Genomic DNA, 16,553 nt, shown 5'->3' with positions numbered 1-16,553 from the left:
GTCATATAGCGTCGTATCCAAGCTACAGCAGAGACTAGCAACACCTGTCCTGGATCACGTATAGTGTCCAGGTTTCGGGATCCTCCCTGGATTACTTTTTTATTTGAGGACAAGAGAGGACATACTGTCCTCTCTGCCAGTGTGTTTTATGCCGCAGCTGGCTGCAGATGTGCCTGTGCAGAGCAAATTTGGTCTGGAGGAGGAGAGCTGTTCTAGGTTTGCTTGTCAGGACTGCCCTGAGGGCTGCATCCCCACCAACCGTGGAAGCCGCCGCTTCTCCTCACCAGGTCTTCTAAAGCCCCCTTTACATCTCCCTCTCTCTGGAGGCTGGCATGACTTGGACACAATGTCTGACTCCAGTCTATGGACAGTCCTGTCCAACTTTAACATGCCGCACTTCTTCAGTGGAGCCCGCCTCCGCCGGTCCAAAAGGTAGGCTAACCTGCAAAAAGTTTAAAGTTTTGCTCTAGTTTCTGTTTCTGCTGTACAACAGTACAGCAGTGGTTTATTTGAAATTATGTCTAGTTAACATCAGCTTGCTCGCTCTTTATATTCCTATTCAATGTGTGATTCTTCATGTAGTTATTACAGTATGTCTGGACCAGTAAGGGATAGGAAGGACGTTCTGCTTTGTGGGTAAGATGCTTTATGAGGCCAGCTCAGATAAGAAGTTGGGTGTTCCCTGTTTCCCTATTGTGCGCATTTTCTTTGTGAGCCAAATGACACTGAATGTTGATGGCTGAGATATTCTCTTTCAGGTCATGCTCTTTACACAGTTTACACTGTATGATACCTGAATATTTTTACACTTAGAAAGTGGAACCATTTGGCATCACACAGAACTTCAACGTTGTTTCTGGAATATAATTCTTAAACAAAGATGGTATTTTTTGAACAGTGTCACCGTTATATTTGAGTGCACAAATGTATTATCAGCATTGCAGAATTAATGTCCTTTCACTGATTCCTGTGATTCAGAGTGCTTAGACACTCTAAACCACTTGATCCCAGGTCTTTGTATCTGCTGCTACAGTATTGGTCCAGCCCATATAACTAATATTTATTTTAATCCATGCCCTGACCTATTTTATAGTGCAGAACAGCTTAACATGAAATACAGCCTCTTTTAGGACATCTTGTACCACAATCAAACTCTTTGGTATGTGGAAAACATTGACTTTCTTGGGATTTTTTTTCTTAGTAATATGAATGCTTGGGGCCAGAGATCACTATAAGACCATGTTTTGTGCTTTGTGTTGTGAATACAAGGCTGATCAAGGGGATCTGATAAGTGACTTTTCTGTTCATATAGAACATACACAGATGAGCTGAGAACAGGTGGAGGGGATGTTTCATGTGGCATCATGGAGCACTAGTGATTCCCTGAGCTACATCTAAATTGGCTTGTGTGAAAGGCAATTGCCTTAGAAAGAATAGTAAATGGCATTTTATTCCATAATATTTTATTCCTATGTTTTCAGCAAATGTTTTGAATGTTTTGATGTTAAATTACAGAATTTTGGAATGGACACGATTGTTAGAACGCTACTCTAAATTTCAACATGAAAAGAAGAACTGGCACAACTGCAAAATAAAAATCAAGATGCTGTAATAACTTATGCAAAAAATGAACTGTAAGATGTGAGACATTTGCTGCAGCTGTTGACCAAAATTACAAAAAAGTTTATCACAAACTTGAATATGTCATGATTATGTAAAAATAGAAGCTTCCCACAAACTTGTGGTGGAAACACAAGAGAGTTGTCATGGCTGTTTGTGAGAGGGCCCCCAGTTTTGTAAGGTTATGTAATAATATACATCTGAGGAGTTAGTGAAGGAAACAAGACTGGCGTTGTAAAGAAAGAACTGAGGTCAAGTTCTTTTTGCCAAACAGTTTTCTTAGTGCTATTGTTAGGACTGTGTGTGTCTGTCTGTGTGTGTGTGTGTGTGTGTGTGTGTGTGTGTGTGTCTGTGTGTGTCTGTGTATCTTTGGGTTTGGATTTTTGTTTGTTAGTGATCAGTATCAATTTATGTGATATCGGGCTTCTGTCAACTCACCTGACAGCTCTGACAGGGGAGTAAAACTCAAAGAGAAAATATGAATCATGGCTTTTTGTTGCCGTGGGCTCTTTGTTGCCATCAGCTTCTTTATTGTCTATTCAAAGTGTTGTAAAGCAAAGGAAGTGGTCTATTTTTACTGCTTAACTTACCCAAAATAAGTGAGCAAAGAGGCTAAGGAACAGTTTTTGACAAACTCAAGTTCATTTGATGAGTTTCTGTTGTTACATAAAGATTTCAATGTAGTTCAAGCATGCAATTTGGACTCATCAAATTATTGATACCTCTGGACGGCGAGATACTGAGATTGTATTTATTTTTAATTTAGATCTTGCTTGTAAAGTTTCACATGGAGTGCTGTACAACAAATCACTGAGACTGGCAAACCTGACATGATCCACTCCAGGAATCTCACACATCTGCAGAACAGCATACATCACTGGCCTACTTTCTGCCTGTCATCTTCGCCTAGGGCTTCTTTATCTCCTCTTTAAAGCTCTGTTAGACAATCACGCTTTTTTTCCCCTCACTCAGCCATTTTGGCTGCTGCGGTGGTGTCTCTGACAAAGCTCAGCTAAGAATCAGATGTGACTGCTGGCCTGAAGGTAATCCAGAAACAGTCACTTCAGCATCTCTCTGTCAGATTTGGCCATTTGTTCAGTGCTCAGCTGTCTAGTAAGGGTTGTGTTGGTAAAACACTGGAATGGGTTTGGAAAAGAGAGAGGCAACAAGAGAGTTGATTGGGCAGCAATGTGGCATTCTCTTGGCCCAGTTCACACTGAGAGGGTATAAATAGATCTTTAAATCTGATCCTCTTTGACTGAGCACCTGTGTACCAGATATTATTCACACCCTCCTCGTCATGATAGATGTGTCATGGCATGTGTCCAGACTTCTGATTGCAGGGGTTTGCCCTAGCAGTCACTTCAGTAAACAAAGATAAATGGGATTTAAGTAAAAAAATTAAAAAATGGGGTTTTGCTTTTAATTTAGTTAAATGACTTTAGAGTGTGCTTTTACAGTTGAGTGCATTCAGGAGTCAGGACAGCTGTGTTGTGTAAAGGGAACTACAAGTATCTTGGCATGCTGCACCGCTGAGATGCCAGTCATCCTCTGAGCAGGTGCTTCCTACGGTTAACAACGTCAAGTTGAGTGTTGTAGGTCTGGGAAGGGAAGTGCCTTAGTGCTTGAGTCTGCCTATAAAAGGACCACTCTCACACGCTGCTTTGGTACTTCTCTAGTGATACCTTGCTGCACTATCATGTCAGTGTGATCTGTGACCATGTGATCTGTGAGAAACCAGCTGATATGCCCAGAAGGATATATGATATGAACTATGGCTCAGCTATGTTTTCTCTATTGGAGCAGGTTTGTTATTGCTTCAGACCTCTAACACTGGTGTGTGCGACCACCTACTCAGACTTCTATACCAGTATGTATGTATGTAAAATGCGTAGGAATAGTTGATTGAGTGTAGCAGAGCTCCATATTATACATAAAACAACACTGCAGTATGATTATGATGATTATGATTATGGATTGAGTAAACTGCAGAACTGCCAAGGTCAGAAGAAAGATCTTTTCTTCAGTGTATTGTCCTGTAAACATTTGCTTATAATGGTGGGGCAGATCATCTCATACATTTGGGCTGGTCACATGTTATTAAACTTGCAGTTTAAAGATAGGCTAGATCACTTCTGCTTGGTAGCAGAAGTGATTTTGTCGTAGCTCATGTTTTCCTCATCTATTCAGGCAGCAGGTGAGTTGCTTTGTTTGGCTGCTTCTTACCTGCTTACACTTACAAGTCTGTGGGACAGTGCCCCACTGGTCAACAGTAGCCTACCAGCATACACACACAAAGTCACTCACAAGTGTTGTACCAGTTCTCCATGTTAACACTATGTTGAGAGATCATAGGTGACTGGCATTATCTCAGAAGCTTAGCGCTGAAAGCTGAATGGGCAGAAATATTAATTACAGGGGCAGCATGGCTCAGGAAGTAGAGTGGTCATCTGGTAATCGAAAGATTCCTGGTTCGATCACCAGCTCCTCTAGAGAGCATGTTGAAGTGTCCTTGAGCCAGACACTAAACCCCTGACCGCTCCTGATGGGCAGCTTGGCACCTTGCAGGGTAGCTGCTGCCATTAGTGAATGAATGTGGGTGTGAAAGGATGAATGTGAGGCAAAACATTGTGAAGTGCATTGAGTGGTCGGTAAAAGCGCTATAGAAATGCAGTCCATTTCCCATTTATCTGTCGTGAGGTCTGGCAGTTTTGTGTATGAGGTTGGTAAAAAACACAAAATGTAAAATAAAATTCTTTTTTAAACCACAAAGGGTTTGGATGAAATGTTCTGAAATGAAATGATTGCACATTAGGTACATAACAAATAAAATACTGCATTTCGTTCAAGGCAATGGTAGGGCAAACACCAGGAGAATCAGAAGGAGCAAGATGACAGTATTATCAGCGGAGAGGCATGAAGGCCTTTTGTAGGACATTTACTCCCATGATAAGTAGCCTGACTCTTTGCTGTTGCAGAGTGCTAACGGCTCAGCAAAGTCAAAGTCACCTGTGGTAGCTGCCTTGCACCAGTGATGACAGAGAGATGATAACAGCCTGCGCACAAATTTCTGTATGACTGCAGAAGTTGCCTTTCACACACACGGGCAACCGGCACCTGTGACTGACTGACCCTCTCTCTCCCACTCTCTCTCACCAGATAGATAGATGGTAGTGCTGTATCTCTGTCACTGGACAAACGCAGAGCCCTGCAGCAGTGTGTCACATTGCACTTCTGCTGTTCAATCAAAGGGTTTTGTAGTTCTTAATTTCAGGATTTAAACACAGACACTGGAGAATAAAGATATCTGCGTTATGCAGAGGGCTGAAATTATTGTCTCATAACATCTTAATATTCTATGGGAATTGATTTGATGCTCTGAGCAGGTTATGTAACTGGCGTCATTGAGGTCTGACCTTGAAGTGAATTCATGTTCTCTATTGGGAATTATGCATATCCATTCACTGCCTCCAAATTTAAATTCTAGCCTTCAGTGTAATGTTGACATTCAGTATTAAAGCTATTCTTGACTAGAAATGTTTGAAGAGTTCATTTTCCTTCAGATTAAACACTGGACTATGTTTTTTGAGTCAGTTGTATTGTTTGATTACAGCATGTCATGGGAATCAGCCACTTGGTAGCAGAGAGGATTCATCACAGTCGGCCTATTTTCACGACAAAAACAGTGTTTTATAATCTAATTAACATGACCAACAGACAGAGAGGTCAATCAGGAAAGCTTGTGGAGTGACGTATTGTAAACACTGTTCATTTTTGCCAAGTCAAAATCAGGTCAGATGTTTTATCTTCTTAACGAAACCTGATGAGCCAGAGGAGCGGGTGGCTTGTTATTTGAGCTGCATGCAGGACACAGAACCTGCCCTCCTGTCACTGCATCGCTGAAGAAGGAGCCAAGATGCTGCTTCGTGTATTTGCACTGCAGTGTGAACCAGCATTCACTGGTCAACTGAGTGACTGTCATGAGCTCTAATGCAGAAAATGTGGCTTTTGAAGTGCACTGTAACACTTGACAATGTGTTGGCAATGTAATGCATTATTTTGTCAGTAATATGTAGCACCAAATATCTTAAAGCAGATTGTATATATTTCAAATGTGGTAATTATTTAAGTATAACTTCTCTCATGCACTACAGACTTTTAAAATATGTATTATTTATTAATTACCATTAAAAGATGTGATGTCTTCAGTGTGGTGGGATACCAAATCCTCAGCATTTTGAAGTGTTTAAGCTCTTAAGTTGATTATAATGAATGTTTTATGTTGGGATACAGAACAGGGGTGTCAGACTTGTATTAGGTAGTGGGCCACATGAGTGGTTCAAATGAGACCTCACAGGAACCGGATTATTTTTTGCTGACGTCGATATGACTCACATCCCTGGATATTTTACACTACTTAGTAATTTGTTATTCTAAATTAATCCATTTGTACTTGACTAATCAATAAGAAATTGCACGTCAGTCAGTCCACTCCGATAGCAGCTATAAAAAGACAGCTATATATACATAACTGCTACATTCAAATTCTACATTTCATGTCAGCTTTTTGCTTTTTTGACAACACATTTGCTAAACTAATATAACACAGCAATGGTCAGCTCGGTGGTTTTTCCTTTACTTAATGGCTGAATCTACTTCTTGCCGATTAATAGTTTGCTGTACTAGGTCTACTTAATTTATCATAAGTTACCATTCATCATGAATTTATCATTTTATCATAGAAACCTCTTATTTTGCTTGTTACACATGATTTGATAATGACTGGATGCAAATTTTTCAGTTTAAAAAGTAATAATATATTGAATTTTTTTATTTTTTTATTTTTTTTTGGAGTGTGTTTAATAATCCATAGAGAAACTAATGTTCAGACAAACTGAGGCGAAAATGAGGCTGATTATGGATAGTATTAAGTTACTGATGACATGACAGTGAAGTTCTGGGAAGTTGAAAATGGTGATGGCTGATTTGTGCCAGCAGCAGTATGCTGGCTCCCTTGGCCCACTGTGGTACAGAAAAGGTTTCCTGAAAGTAAACCTCTGTATTAACCAAACGTCCACAGTAAAGCTCATTAGGCTGTGCTCCTTGGACTACCATCTTTCCCTCTTTTCAAAGCTCTACTGGGCATGCACATGAGTTTTGCTAGCAGTTAATCAGGGCAATGGAAGAAAATGTGCAGCATATAAAGGTGGTTTGTTTGTCTGATGTTCTGTCTATTGTTTTCCTCCGTGGTTTCACAGCTGCAGAACAAGCAACAGAAAAAGCTTGATAGGAAGTGGCCAGTCTTCAGCGTTACCACGACCCCACTCCCCCCTCTCCTCACTTACAGGTAAGTGTCTGTGTGTGCATGTACATTTGTATTATTGTGTACTGTTACCTTGTATTTGCCCCTGTGTTAGAATCATACTCAGTGGTATACAAAAGGAAGCTGTGAAGTCAGAGTGCTGTCCAGCACAAATGCAGACCATTGTCTGATGTAAATAAAGATCCTGTTAGCAAAACAACACTGCACTGTCAACAGTGTTCATTTTGTCAGCTAATTTTTGGATAAAAAACAGTCGATGACACAACAATGACGTTAATAGTTTGCCCTGCGGAAACAGAAACATTGTTTTTTTTATTTACCCCCAACAAAAAATAACAAAACACAGAAATGTCATTGGTAGACTAAGAGACAAGCACAGATAGACATAAATTTGCACTCTTTCACCAACAAGACAGACAACCTAACAGACAACTAAGTTGTTTACAGTGTAACATCAAGAGAAATTAATGATTGGTATTCCACGGGGAATACCAAAGAGGAGAGTGTCCACCTTCCTGAGTTGACAAAGTCAACGTTGTGTTGGTGAAAATTTATCGATGGTAATCTGACATCCCTTGAAGGCAGCATGGAGCTACATTACAAGCCATCCAACTAGAGAATGGTTGCTATGGAAATGATGCACTGTCTGGTCTTGTCTCATTGGTATAAAGGGGCAGACCAGACCTATTGACTTTCTTTTGCAAGTAGTTGCAAGTTTCAAATCATCTTATTGTGAATCTTTGGTGTAAAGTCTCCTGTAAAGCACTGAATCTCTAACAATCACTTTAGTGAAGAGGAGAGCCTATCGTCGTGTTTACTTATGAGCTTTAATATTGATATACTTGGCACATTGTTTATTCTTTGCATTGTTTCAGTTGAAAACATAAAGCAGTGTTAAAAAGTATGCTTTCTTTTTATAAAATATTAGTAAAGAGCAAATGCTACACTTTTATCCAAGCAAAGGGACTGACCAGCCATTTTAGAGCTGCGTCCTGTCATTTGACTAAATTGGCTAAAATTTTTGAAGTGCTTTTGACTAAACTTTGACTAAGGCTAATGTAAAATGAAAGTCTAAAATTTGACAAAAAAAAAAAAAAAATCAAGAAATGACTAAGACTAAAACTGAAATTAATTAGTGTCAAAATAAACACTGCCTCTGACTCATTAGATGCCCGTTGATGCTCGTTCCTCTATCTCCCTCTCCAGAGCTTGAAACCAAATGCCTGTCTATTTTTGGTAACCCTATGCAAGTGCTATCAAAAACAGAAAAAAATACAACTTATTTACAAGCAGTGATGAAATATTTCTGCACACATTTAATAATGTGACAGTTGAACACTGAATTCAATCAACTGGCTCATTACATTGTCCCAGTGGAATGAAAACAATAAAAAGAGGCTAAGCACTGAAAAGTAGCATGTTCTGTCAGTATTTCATTTGTTTTTGTCAGGGTAACACTGTAGTGCCTGGGTGAGATTTGTGCTGTACAGTGGCATGGCAAGGGGCAGTGATTGTGTTGGATGAGGAAGTGGCGGCCCATAGAGAGGAAATGCACAGGAGCACAGGGAGGGGAGGCCTCATTTACCACAGGGCGGTTTATTTCCTGGCATTGGCCAGCAACAGTGGAGCCGTAACTCAGCGTGTCCAGTCAGTATTTCAAGTTAACGAAGGAGCCCAGTGTTTAAGATGAACTCAGACTCAGACAGCCACAAAGATCTCGCTAATGAGTGTGCCCAGCTCTGGGAAGATGTAACAGTGTGGCACAGGCGTAATGTAGGTACCAAAGGTAAGAAAACATCCTTTCAATTCCATTTCCAGTGCTAGTGGTACATCTAGGTGCATTGTTATGTGTACCCATGATGCACAATAAGTAGGCAAACAGATTTTGTATGTTTTTCAGCTCTGTGGCTGCACAGTAACACATGTAATGGTTTATAAAAATGTTTCTGTTAATGACCACAAATCACTTTCTGAGCAGCCTTTTTTTTTTAATGAAGCCTCATTTTGAGGTATTCCTCTGAAAGAACATCTCTGATGGTCATCCAGAGTAGATAAGCTGTTTTGTCTCTTCTCGTCTGAGTTTCAAAGGAGGTCATTACCTGTCACGTGTTATCAGCTGTGATTAAATTACAGTCCAAATAAACAGGTGACATTCATCACCACCTAACAATGCTCAGCAACTGCATCACTGTTCCCCCCAGTATAGCAAGGGCTTGTCATTATCACAGGAGGTGGCATTGTAGCCTTTGGTTAAATAGCTGTTTACTCTCCCTTTTAGTGAGGGATGCAATCATGTCTGATTACTGTGGAACCATATGTTGGTCTTGACCTTATTGTTGTGCCTTTCAGGAAATCCCACCAGTTTCATATTATTCAGTAAAAGCAGTCAAATCCAAAGATATCCATCAGTAACCAGCCGGATCCAGGGTAATAAACAGTAAACAACATATATTTTTATTTTATTTTATTTTATCTTAATTATGTTAGTTAGTTTTAGGTTATTTTATTTTCACGGTTCGATTCCATTATGATTCACTTGTTAGCGTTTTGATTACACGATGCATCTCAATGTATTGCACCCTCAGTTACTGCACATGGATACTTTTTAATCAATTAATACAAGCACATGAGCTCAAAAAGCAGACTATAACAGTCTATAATACAAAAAGCTGCCTCCCTCTTTTCAATACCTGTACCTGTTTGACCCATTATTCTGTTACTGGATGCGTTCAGAATATTCCACATCTGCATCGCGATGCATCTTAGAATCGATTTGCATAAGCCACAAATGGCGTTTATCAATTCAACATTAAAAGTGGAAAAGTTAAATGTTACATGTGTCAGCTGATTGTGATTATGTGAACTGTAACTTTAAAAGTTGCTATGCCTTCACTAACATGCAGAATCTTCCGTCCAGCTAGATTACCAGGCCAGAATAATTGTGATTTATATGTTAAATATTAAATTTGTGATGGAAGAACACAGGATATACAGTATGGAAGGTATACATGAGTGAGCAGAGACTTATGTTGCATAAAATCCCAGGTGGTTCAAGCATCATGTGACACAGCTGTATGCTACTTGTTTAGGGGATGATCTAACAGTGGAAGTATACTATTTAGGCCTCAGAGGTTTTTCATGTGACTACTAGCAGTTACTGTCATTATTATTAGTAGACAGCTTAGAATGAAAAGTTTTCTTCTAACTTCCGGTTGACGTATAGCACGGCAGCAAAAATGGTGCAGAGGGGTCCATAAGGTGCACAACAATAGTCTATTATATAGACACAATAGTCTAACGCTCAGCCTTGCTGTGCTGTTATCACAGAGATGTGAAGTGTGGTGCATGTATCAGGATATGCTGAATGTTTCTGTTTCCATGACTCAAGATATCTGCCTTAAGTTTTTGGCCACCATGTTGGATTACTGGAAAATCTTTAAAAATAAATTCTGCCGGTCAGAATGACATGAAATGTGTTCATCACTTGAGTGTTCCCTTTCTAAGTTTTCAAAACAAAACAAAAGAAAACAAACAAAAATAACTGACATCAGCCTCAAACCAAGTTTGTATTTTTCAACTGCTTGTAAAATCCTGACAGTGTAATCACTTTGCTTAAAATTCTACAGGTTTCTCAGGAGAGAAGAGCGCTAACAGAGGACATGTTGCATGTTCAGTTGTGGTGTCATGATTAAAGACTCTCAAATTTACAGCGACAATGAATAGATAATCAGGCAATTTGATGTATCCTTTGTCATGCAGTCACCTGTTTATTGCAGCTAGTAGCTTTATTGGTCAGATTATACTCTGTGAACAATATTGTCTTGTGTGTTTTTACTTCATGTGGCATTATAGGGGACATTTATAGTCTGTAATATGGCCTGTTAGCAAAATCCCTATAAAATGCTTTTGTTCCCGACGCAGGAGTTTTTATAGGAACACCATGGCAGTTTTGATAAGGTTTTCGCCTGTCAGACTTTTACAGGGCCTTTCAGCTATCACATTTGCAAAGCAAATCACTGTCTCTCAGAAGTCCAGCCATTCCAGATCTCTGAGAGCAGAATATTAAACTACACTGTATGCTGCCATCAGCTGTCACATGTTTGCTACTCAGGCAGATCTTCTTTTCATGCTGTCTGTAGAGAAAAAACAGGTGGCATTTGAAAACAAGAATTCTTCTTTTCCTGAGATTGGTCAAGGCACATTTTTGTTTTGCCATTCATTTTGGCAACTGTCAAGAAGGAACAGTTAAAGATGTGTTTTGGTGGGATTCAGTTGTCCACAAATGTTACATAATGAAAAATTGGCTGTGAAAACCACGATATTGTCAGTTAGAAAACATGGATCTTAAAATTAAGTATTGACTGAGTATGCCTGTCAAAAATAAACCTATTTTCAGAATGAGATATGGGTGTATTTAGAGCATGTACCACTTGTTAAGGCTGAGTCCTGACTGCAGTGCCTTGGGTTTGAATCTGAGCCCAGAGCCCAGGTCCTTTTCTGCACGTCATCCCCTCTTTCTCTCTCTCTCTACTGTCACCATCAGATAAAGCAGAAATGGCAAAAAAATAATCTTTAAAAAAACAAAAGAAAATGTGCCACTGAAGTCTCAGTTTTTTTTTTTTTGTTTTGTCTTTTTCAGGCAATTCTTGAGCCTCACCTAAGCTCCCCACCCTCCATTCTTCCATAAGAGCTAGTCAGGTTTCACAAATGAACAGTCTCATCTCAGAATTTTTAAATAACGGGTAAAAAGGACAAGCTGCTTCTCCATGTAATATTTGCACCTTCGTCTTTATCAATTTTACAACTGAAACCATATTGTGGCTGTGAATTTCTACAGTATTTCTGTGGCTAGAATATGGGATGCCACAGTGCATTCGTAAGTTGTTTTTGTGTGTTCAACTTGTTTTATGTTTTTGTGTGTGTTTGTGTGTGTGTTTCAGGAACAAGTCCACAAGACAGTCCCCGAAATTTCTCTCCTAGTGCCTCTGCCCATTTTTCTTTTGCACGAAGGTAATAGGACAGTGGATATTTAATGTAGTTGGCAGCTGAAACATATCCCCCATTATCTAATAATCAATGTGATATTTTTCTCATTGTACCATTTGGGAAAAAAGACCAAACGGAGACTTGTCAGACTCTTAAAACAAAAAATCAACAACTGAGTCTGCTGTGACATGTAAACATTTTACCACATCAACCAATAATGTAGATAGAAATTATAAACAAGATATTTCTTTTTTTGATTGAGAGCTTGTGTCACTGTATCCAAAAATAGTCTGAATAATGCATTTATTTTTATGCCATCTATCAACATTATATCATTTAATTGTGTATCTTTATTATGATCCACAGTCATTGCCACAGAGCAGACAGGTAATTAATGTTAGGCCCCCATTTCTCCATGAACCTTCATACCCCCACGTTTGTACCCAGTACCTTGTAGAGCTCATAACACCCCTCCATAGTCCATCTTACTCCATCATGAATTTCATTTTACATCTTTCTAGCCTCCAATTTAGTTTCTTTAATACCCCTCATAAATTCTGTACACCTAATCAACTTGGCTTACAGAATAAATGTTACATTACACTGTATGTAGGTAGTTGATGACATACTCTAGTGGCTGAGCAGCCAGAAATGTGTTTTCCTTGTGTAAAAAAAAATTATGAAATTCCATAACCTTTACCATTGAGCAATACTGCACACAGGTTACCAGTCATCTATAACCACATGTTCACAAATTTTGAGTAAAAACATGGAAATGGAACATAATTAGTGTTATAATTTGAAAGTATTTTATAATAAGTAGTCTTTCTTCAACAACACGTTTAACTCACTAACACTGACACTGAATTAATTGATACGGCAGATGTTTTTATCCATTATTGGTTCAAGGATTCACTAATGGAGCTTGAAGCGGTGCATGTGACAGCTCCGTGTTTGTCTCTGTGGTTGTATGACAGGACTGATGGTCGTCGCTGGTCGCTGGCCTCCCTTCCCTCCTCTGGCTATGGAACCAACACGCCCAGCTCCACCATCTCTGTAAGTACCATCCACTCACACCTACTGACACACCTGACATCCTGTTAACAGAACGAGGATGGGTCAGGCCACTAGTTGACAACTAAACATAAAGAAAGTTATCAGCTGGATTTCAGTAGAAGCAATATAGAGGAATTAAAGCTGAACGGATCCTGGTGAGACGTGATGGACTTCTGGTTTCAGTCTCTATGGAGACCAAATATGTGTTTGGAGGTAAATGAGGCTGGTTCTGTTCACTGTCGTGACTGATCTCAGTTCACTGTAGTGACTGTAGTTCTCTGAGGCTGATCTGGGAAGCTCTGGTGAACAGGTGCTTCAGTTAGTGTCTCCCCGGGCTGTTTCATAACACAACAAGGTGCGTATGAAGGGCAACAAATTTGTTTTGGAGTAAACATGGCCCTGACTATTGGGTACCCAGGTGTACACACACCACACACACACACACACTCTCTCTCTCTCTCTCTCTCTCTCTCACTCTCCCCATTCTCACTCTCGCCTTCGTCTCCATTTTCTCTGTCTTTATTAAATCTCTAAATCTCCTCTTTCTGTCTCACTTGACTTACTCACACACTCACAAATGGTATCAATGAACAGAATCCTTAATTGTAGTAGTGTAACATATAGCAGACAATATATACTACCAGCTACACATAATTTATTAAAAGCAAATGCTACCACAAAAACATGTACTCCCCATCCCCCAACACACAGACAGTAATGGGTATTACAAAGATGGTTAAGGAAGAGAAAAAATATGTTTTTTTGTATGTATTTGCTTTAAATGTTCTTTGTTAATCATGTTTCCCACTGCTTAAACAAAAGTTTGTCAAAATTAAAAAAAAACAAAAAAAAAACAGAGTCTGCTTTTGGATCGGGATAAAAGGTGTGGCTCCCATCAGTGACGCACAACTTGACAAGAAAGCAAAACAAAGCACAAGACACAGTAGTAAGTAGGCTTGGGCCGACTGACGAGGCCTACTTGAGTCTTCACACTCTGCTCCCGGATTCACTCAGCCCCTCCGCTGTCCCCGTGGCGTCGGGCCCAACACACACACACACACACACATCACCCAGTGTTGTTTATGCATTCTTGATTCAGTTGAGAGTGCACACACTTGACTTAGCCAACCTGCCTCTGTAACCCCCCCCCCACCCACCCACCCACCTGCCACCCCCAACCCCCCCACTCCTGGAAAGAATTGTCAATTGCCGATGCTGTACAAACGAAGTTCTAGCTGGACCTTGAGGGCATACATATTCTACCTAGTTGGACCTACCTGCCACCACCAACTTTATTGTTTCAGACAATACAAGGAAAAACTTATTAGGTGAAAACGGGAGAAACTCTGAGTGGGCAAAGTCAAAGAGGCATCCTCCACCAGGAAGGCTCATGTAATAGATGTCAGGCCAAATGGTCAAATGGACAATAACATTGACAGTGATGATAAGAAACAGGTGAGGCCAGAAGAACATGATGCAACAGAGAAACAAGGCCATGGCTGCCACAAATGTCCACAGAAACAAGGGCAGTGTGCGTGTCGGCAGCCAGGTAGGGAAACTGCGTCACATGTTGGACTAGAGCCGGTGAAAACGTCGCAGCAGCAGCAGCACTTGCATCATCTGCCAGGTAGAGACATCGCATCAGTGTTTATGAGAGAGGAAAGATAGACACACACACACACACACACACACACACACACACCCAACATGCCCAACAGGACCCACACGTTTAAACAGAGACATTCAGCCATGTAAATGCTATGCAAACATTATTCTGTTATACTCATTTTTGTGATTTGGGAGGCATGGTGAAATCAGTTTATTATAGATCGAATTTCATTGCTTATTGCTATGAATACCCAAAGAGGTTATTCATGATGCTCTAAATTAAACAGCTGCTTGCGACGTAAACAGCTGAAAAACAGATACATGCTCCGGTCTTCTTTCACCTACCCTGATAATAACAAAATAAAAAACATTGCCATCTCCTTTTTTCTTTTCTTGTTCAATATATATTTATATCATTTCCAGTCATCCTGTTCATCACAGGAGAAGCTGCACCAGCTGCCCTTCCAGCCCACACCTGATGAACTACACTTCCTCTCCAAGCACTTCTGCACCGAGAGCATCGCTGGGGATGACTGCCGTCGAACCACAGCCATGCGACCCCGCTCACGCAGTCTCAGGTATTTGCTGTATTTCAACAAAGGAACATTATTTTTACTCAGTGCAGCACACCATCATTACTGCACTGTTACAGATTTTTTAATGATCTGGCTAAAGATCTCCGCTAATTTACTTTTAGTCCTGGAAGATCTCCATCATGTTATGACCATGAGATTATTATGATGAACCATGTCTACAAGGAACGATTTCCTAAGGTAAGGGCTCAGAATAATTTAACTGCAGCCATGCTTGGCCACTAATTACCTTTTGTATTACCTAACTTGCTTCACCCTGTTTTACTGCAGGCCACGGCTCAGATGGAGGAGAGGATCCAGGAGATAATCCGTAGCAACTCTCCAGAGAGTGTCCTCCCTTTAGCAGATGGTGTGCTGGGTTTTGCCCACCACCAGATAATTGAACTGGCCAGGGACTGTCTGGAGAAGAGTCGGCTAGGACTCATCACCTCCAGCTACTTCTGTGAGCTCACTGACAAGCTGGAGAGGCTCTTTCAGGAGGTGGGTGCTCGATCGCAGGGATGTTTTTATGAGGGCATTTATTTTGCCATGAAGAAACGACACAAAGTGATTGTGATAGATATAGTGAGAGTGGGTGACAGAAATAAGAAAGCCTCTATTCTTCTCAGGGTACAGGAGGAATTGCGTTGATATCTCTCAACTTTGCCACAGAGAAATTACTTGAGAAGTGGGACCATTTTAGCATGTTTTTGCATGAACATGAAACATATGAAAATCTTAGGACCTGTGTCTTCTTTGTTTCCTGTGCAGTCCACAGAAAGGTCAGAGAGCGAGGAGGTAAACTTCATCAAAGAGCTGGTGAAGAAGATCCTCATTGTCATTGCCCGACCAGCTCGACTACTGGAGTGTCTGGTATGTCTCTCCAAAATGCCTTTAAAGAGATCATTTGCTCATTTTGAAAAAAAAAAAAAAAGATATTATTTTGTGTCTCCCTGGCTAAGATTCCTAAAAATAACCGCTTTCATCCACTGTAATAAGGTTTAACATCACTTTTCCGGTGTCGCTTTCTGAAACTAAAATGCACATATGATTGCCAAGTGCACACAGATGATAGTTTTGCTCAAATTACATCTTTCTCCGGAGTACTAAAATGTAGCTGACAAGTAATGTTGTGGCTAGCTTCTTCTTTTACTTTGCTCCCTCTATCGCAGTTGTCATATACCTTTTGGGTGCCTGCCAGGCACTGCTGTAACTGAGGGCCAGCACAGAGAGCTTAGACTGCACAAGAAAATAGTCCTACCTTTGATAATGTAAAAATGTGCTGCGTATTACTTTGTTTTTTAACCATTTGAGTGGATTAACGTGTTTTTTTTTGTTTGTTTGTTTGTTTGTTTTTTAAGAATCTTAGTCAGGGGGCAAGCACACCT

The 16,553-nt window shown here is 40.2% G+C and overlaps 1 protein-coding gene across 3 annotated transcripts in view; it reads left to right on the top strand.

Moving 5' to 3' along the window:
- mast4 (microtubule associated serine/threonine kinase family member 4) overlaps positions 1 to 16,553 on the top strand; it is a 104,571-nt gene that overhangs the window by 66,208 nt on the left and 21,810 nt on the right. For 2 of the 3 annotated variants that reach the window (XM_030064933.1, XM_030064934.1), the window contains 7 exons: positions 6,879 to 6,967; positions 11,884 to 11,953; positions 12,907 to 12,985; positions 15,017 to 15,171; positions 15,291 to 15,366; positions 15,457 to 15,666; positions 15,937 to 16,038. In XM_030064933.1, coding sequence (XP_029920793.1) covers positions 6,879 to 6,967; positions 11,884 to 11,953; positions 12,907 to 12,985; positions 15,017 to 15,171; positions 15,291 to 15,366; positions 15,457 to 15,666; positions 15,937 to 16,038 — 781 coding nt within the window. Of the gene's footprint in view, positions 1 to 6,878; positions 6,968 to 11,883; positions 11,954 to 12,295; positions 12,317 to 12,906; positions 12,986 to 15,016; positions 15,172 to 15,290; positions 15,367 to 15,456; positions 15,667 to 15,936; positions 16,039 to 16,553 lie in introns of all 3 variants that reach the window. The other variant, XM_030064932.1, reaches the window with a different exon arrangement.

This window comes from Myripristis murdjan, chromosome 12, assembly GCF_902150065.1.
Source record: "Myripristis murdjan chromosome 12, fMyrMur1.1, whole genome shotgun sequence".
Classification (NCBI taxonomy): domain Eukaryota; kingdom Metazoa; phylum Chordata; class Actinopteri; order Holocentriformes; family Holocentridae; genus Myripristis; species Myripristis murdjan.
This window is presented reverse-complemented; position numbering and strand designations above follow the sequence as displayed.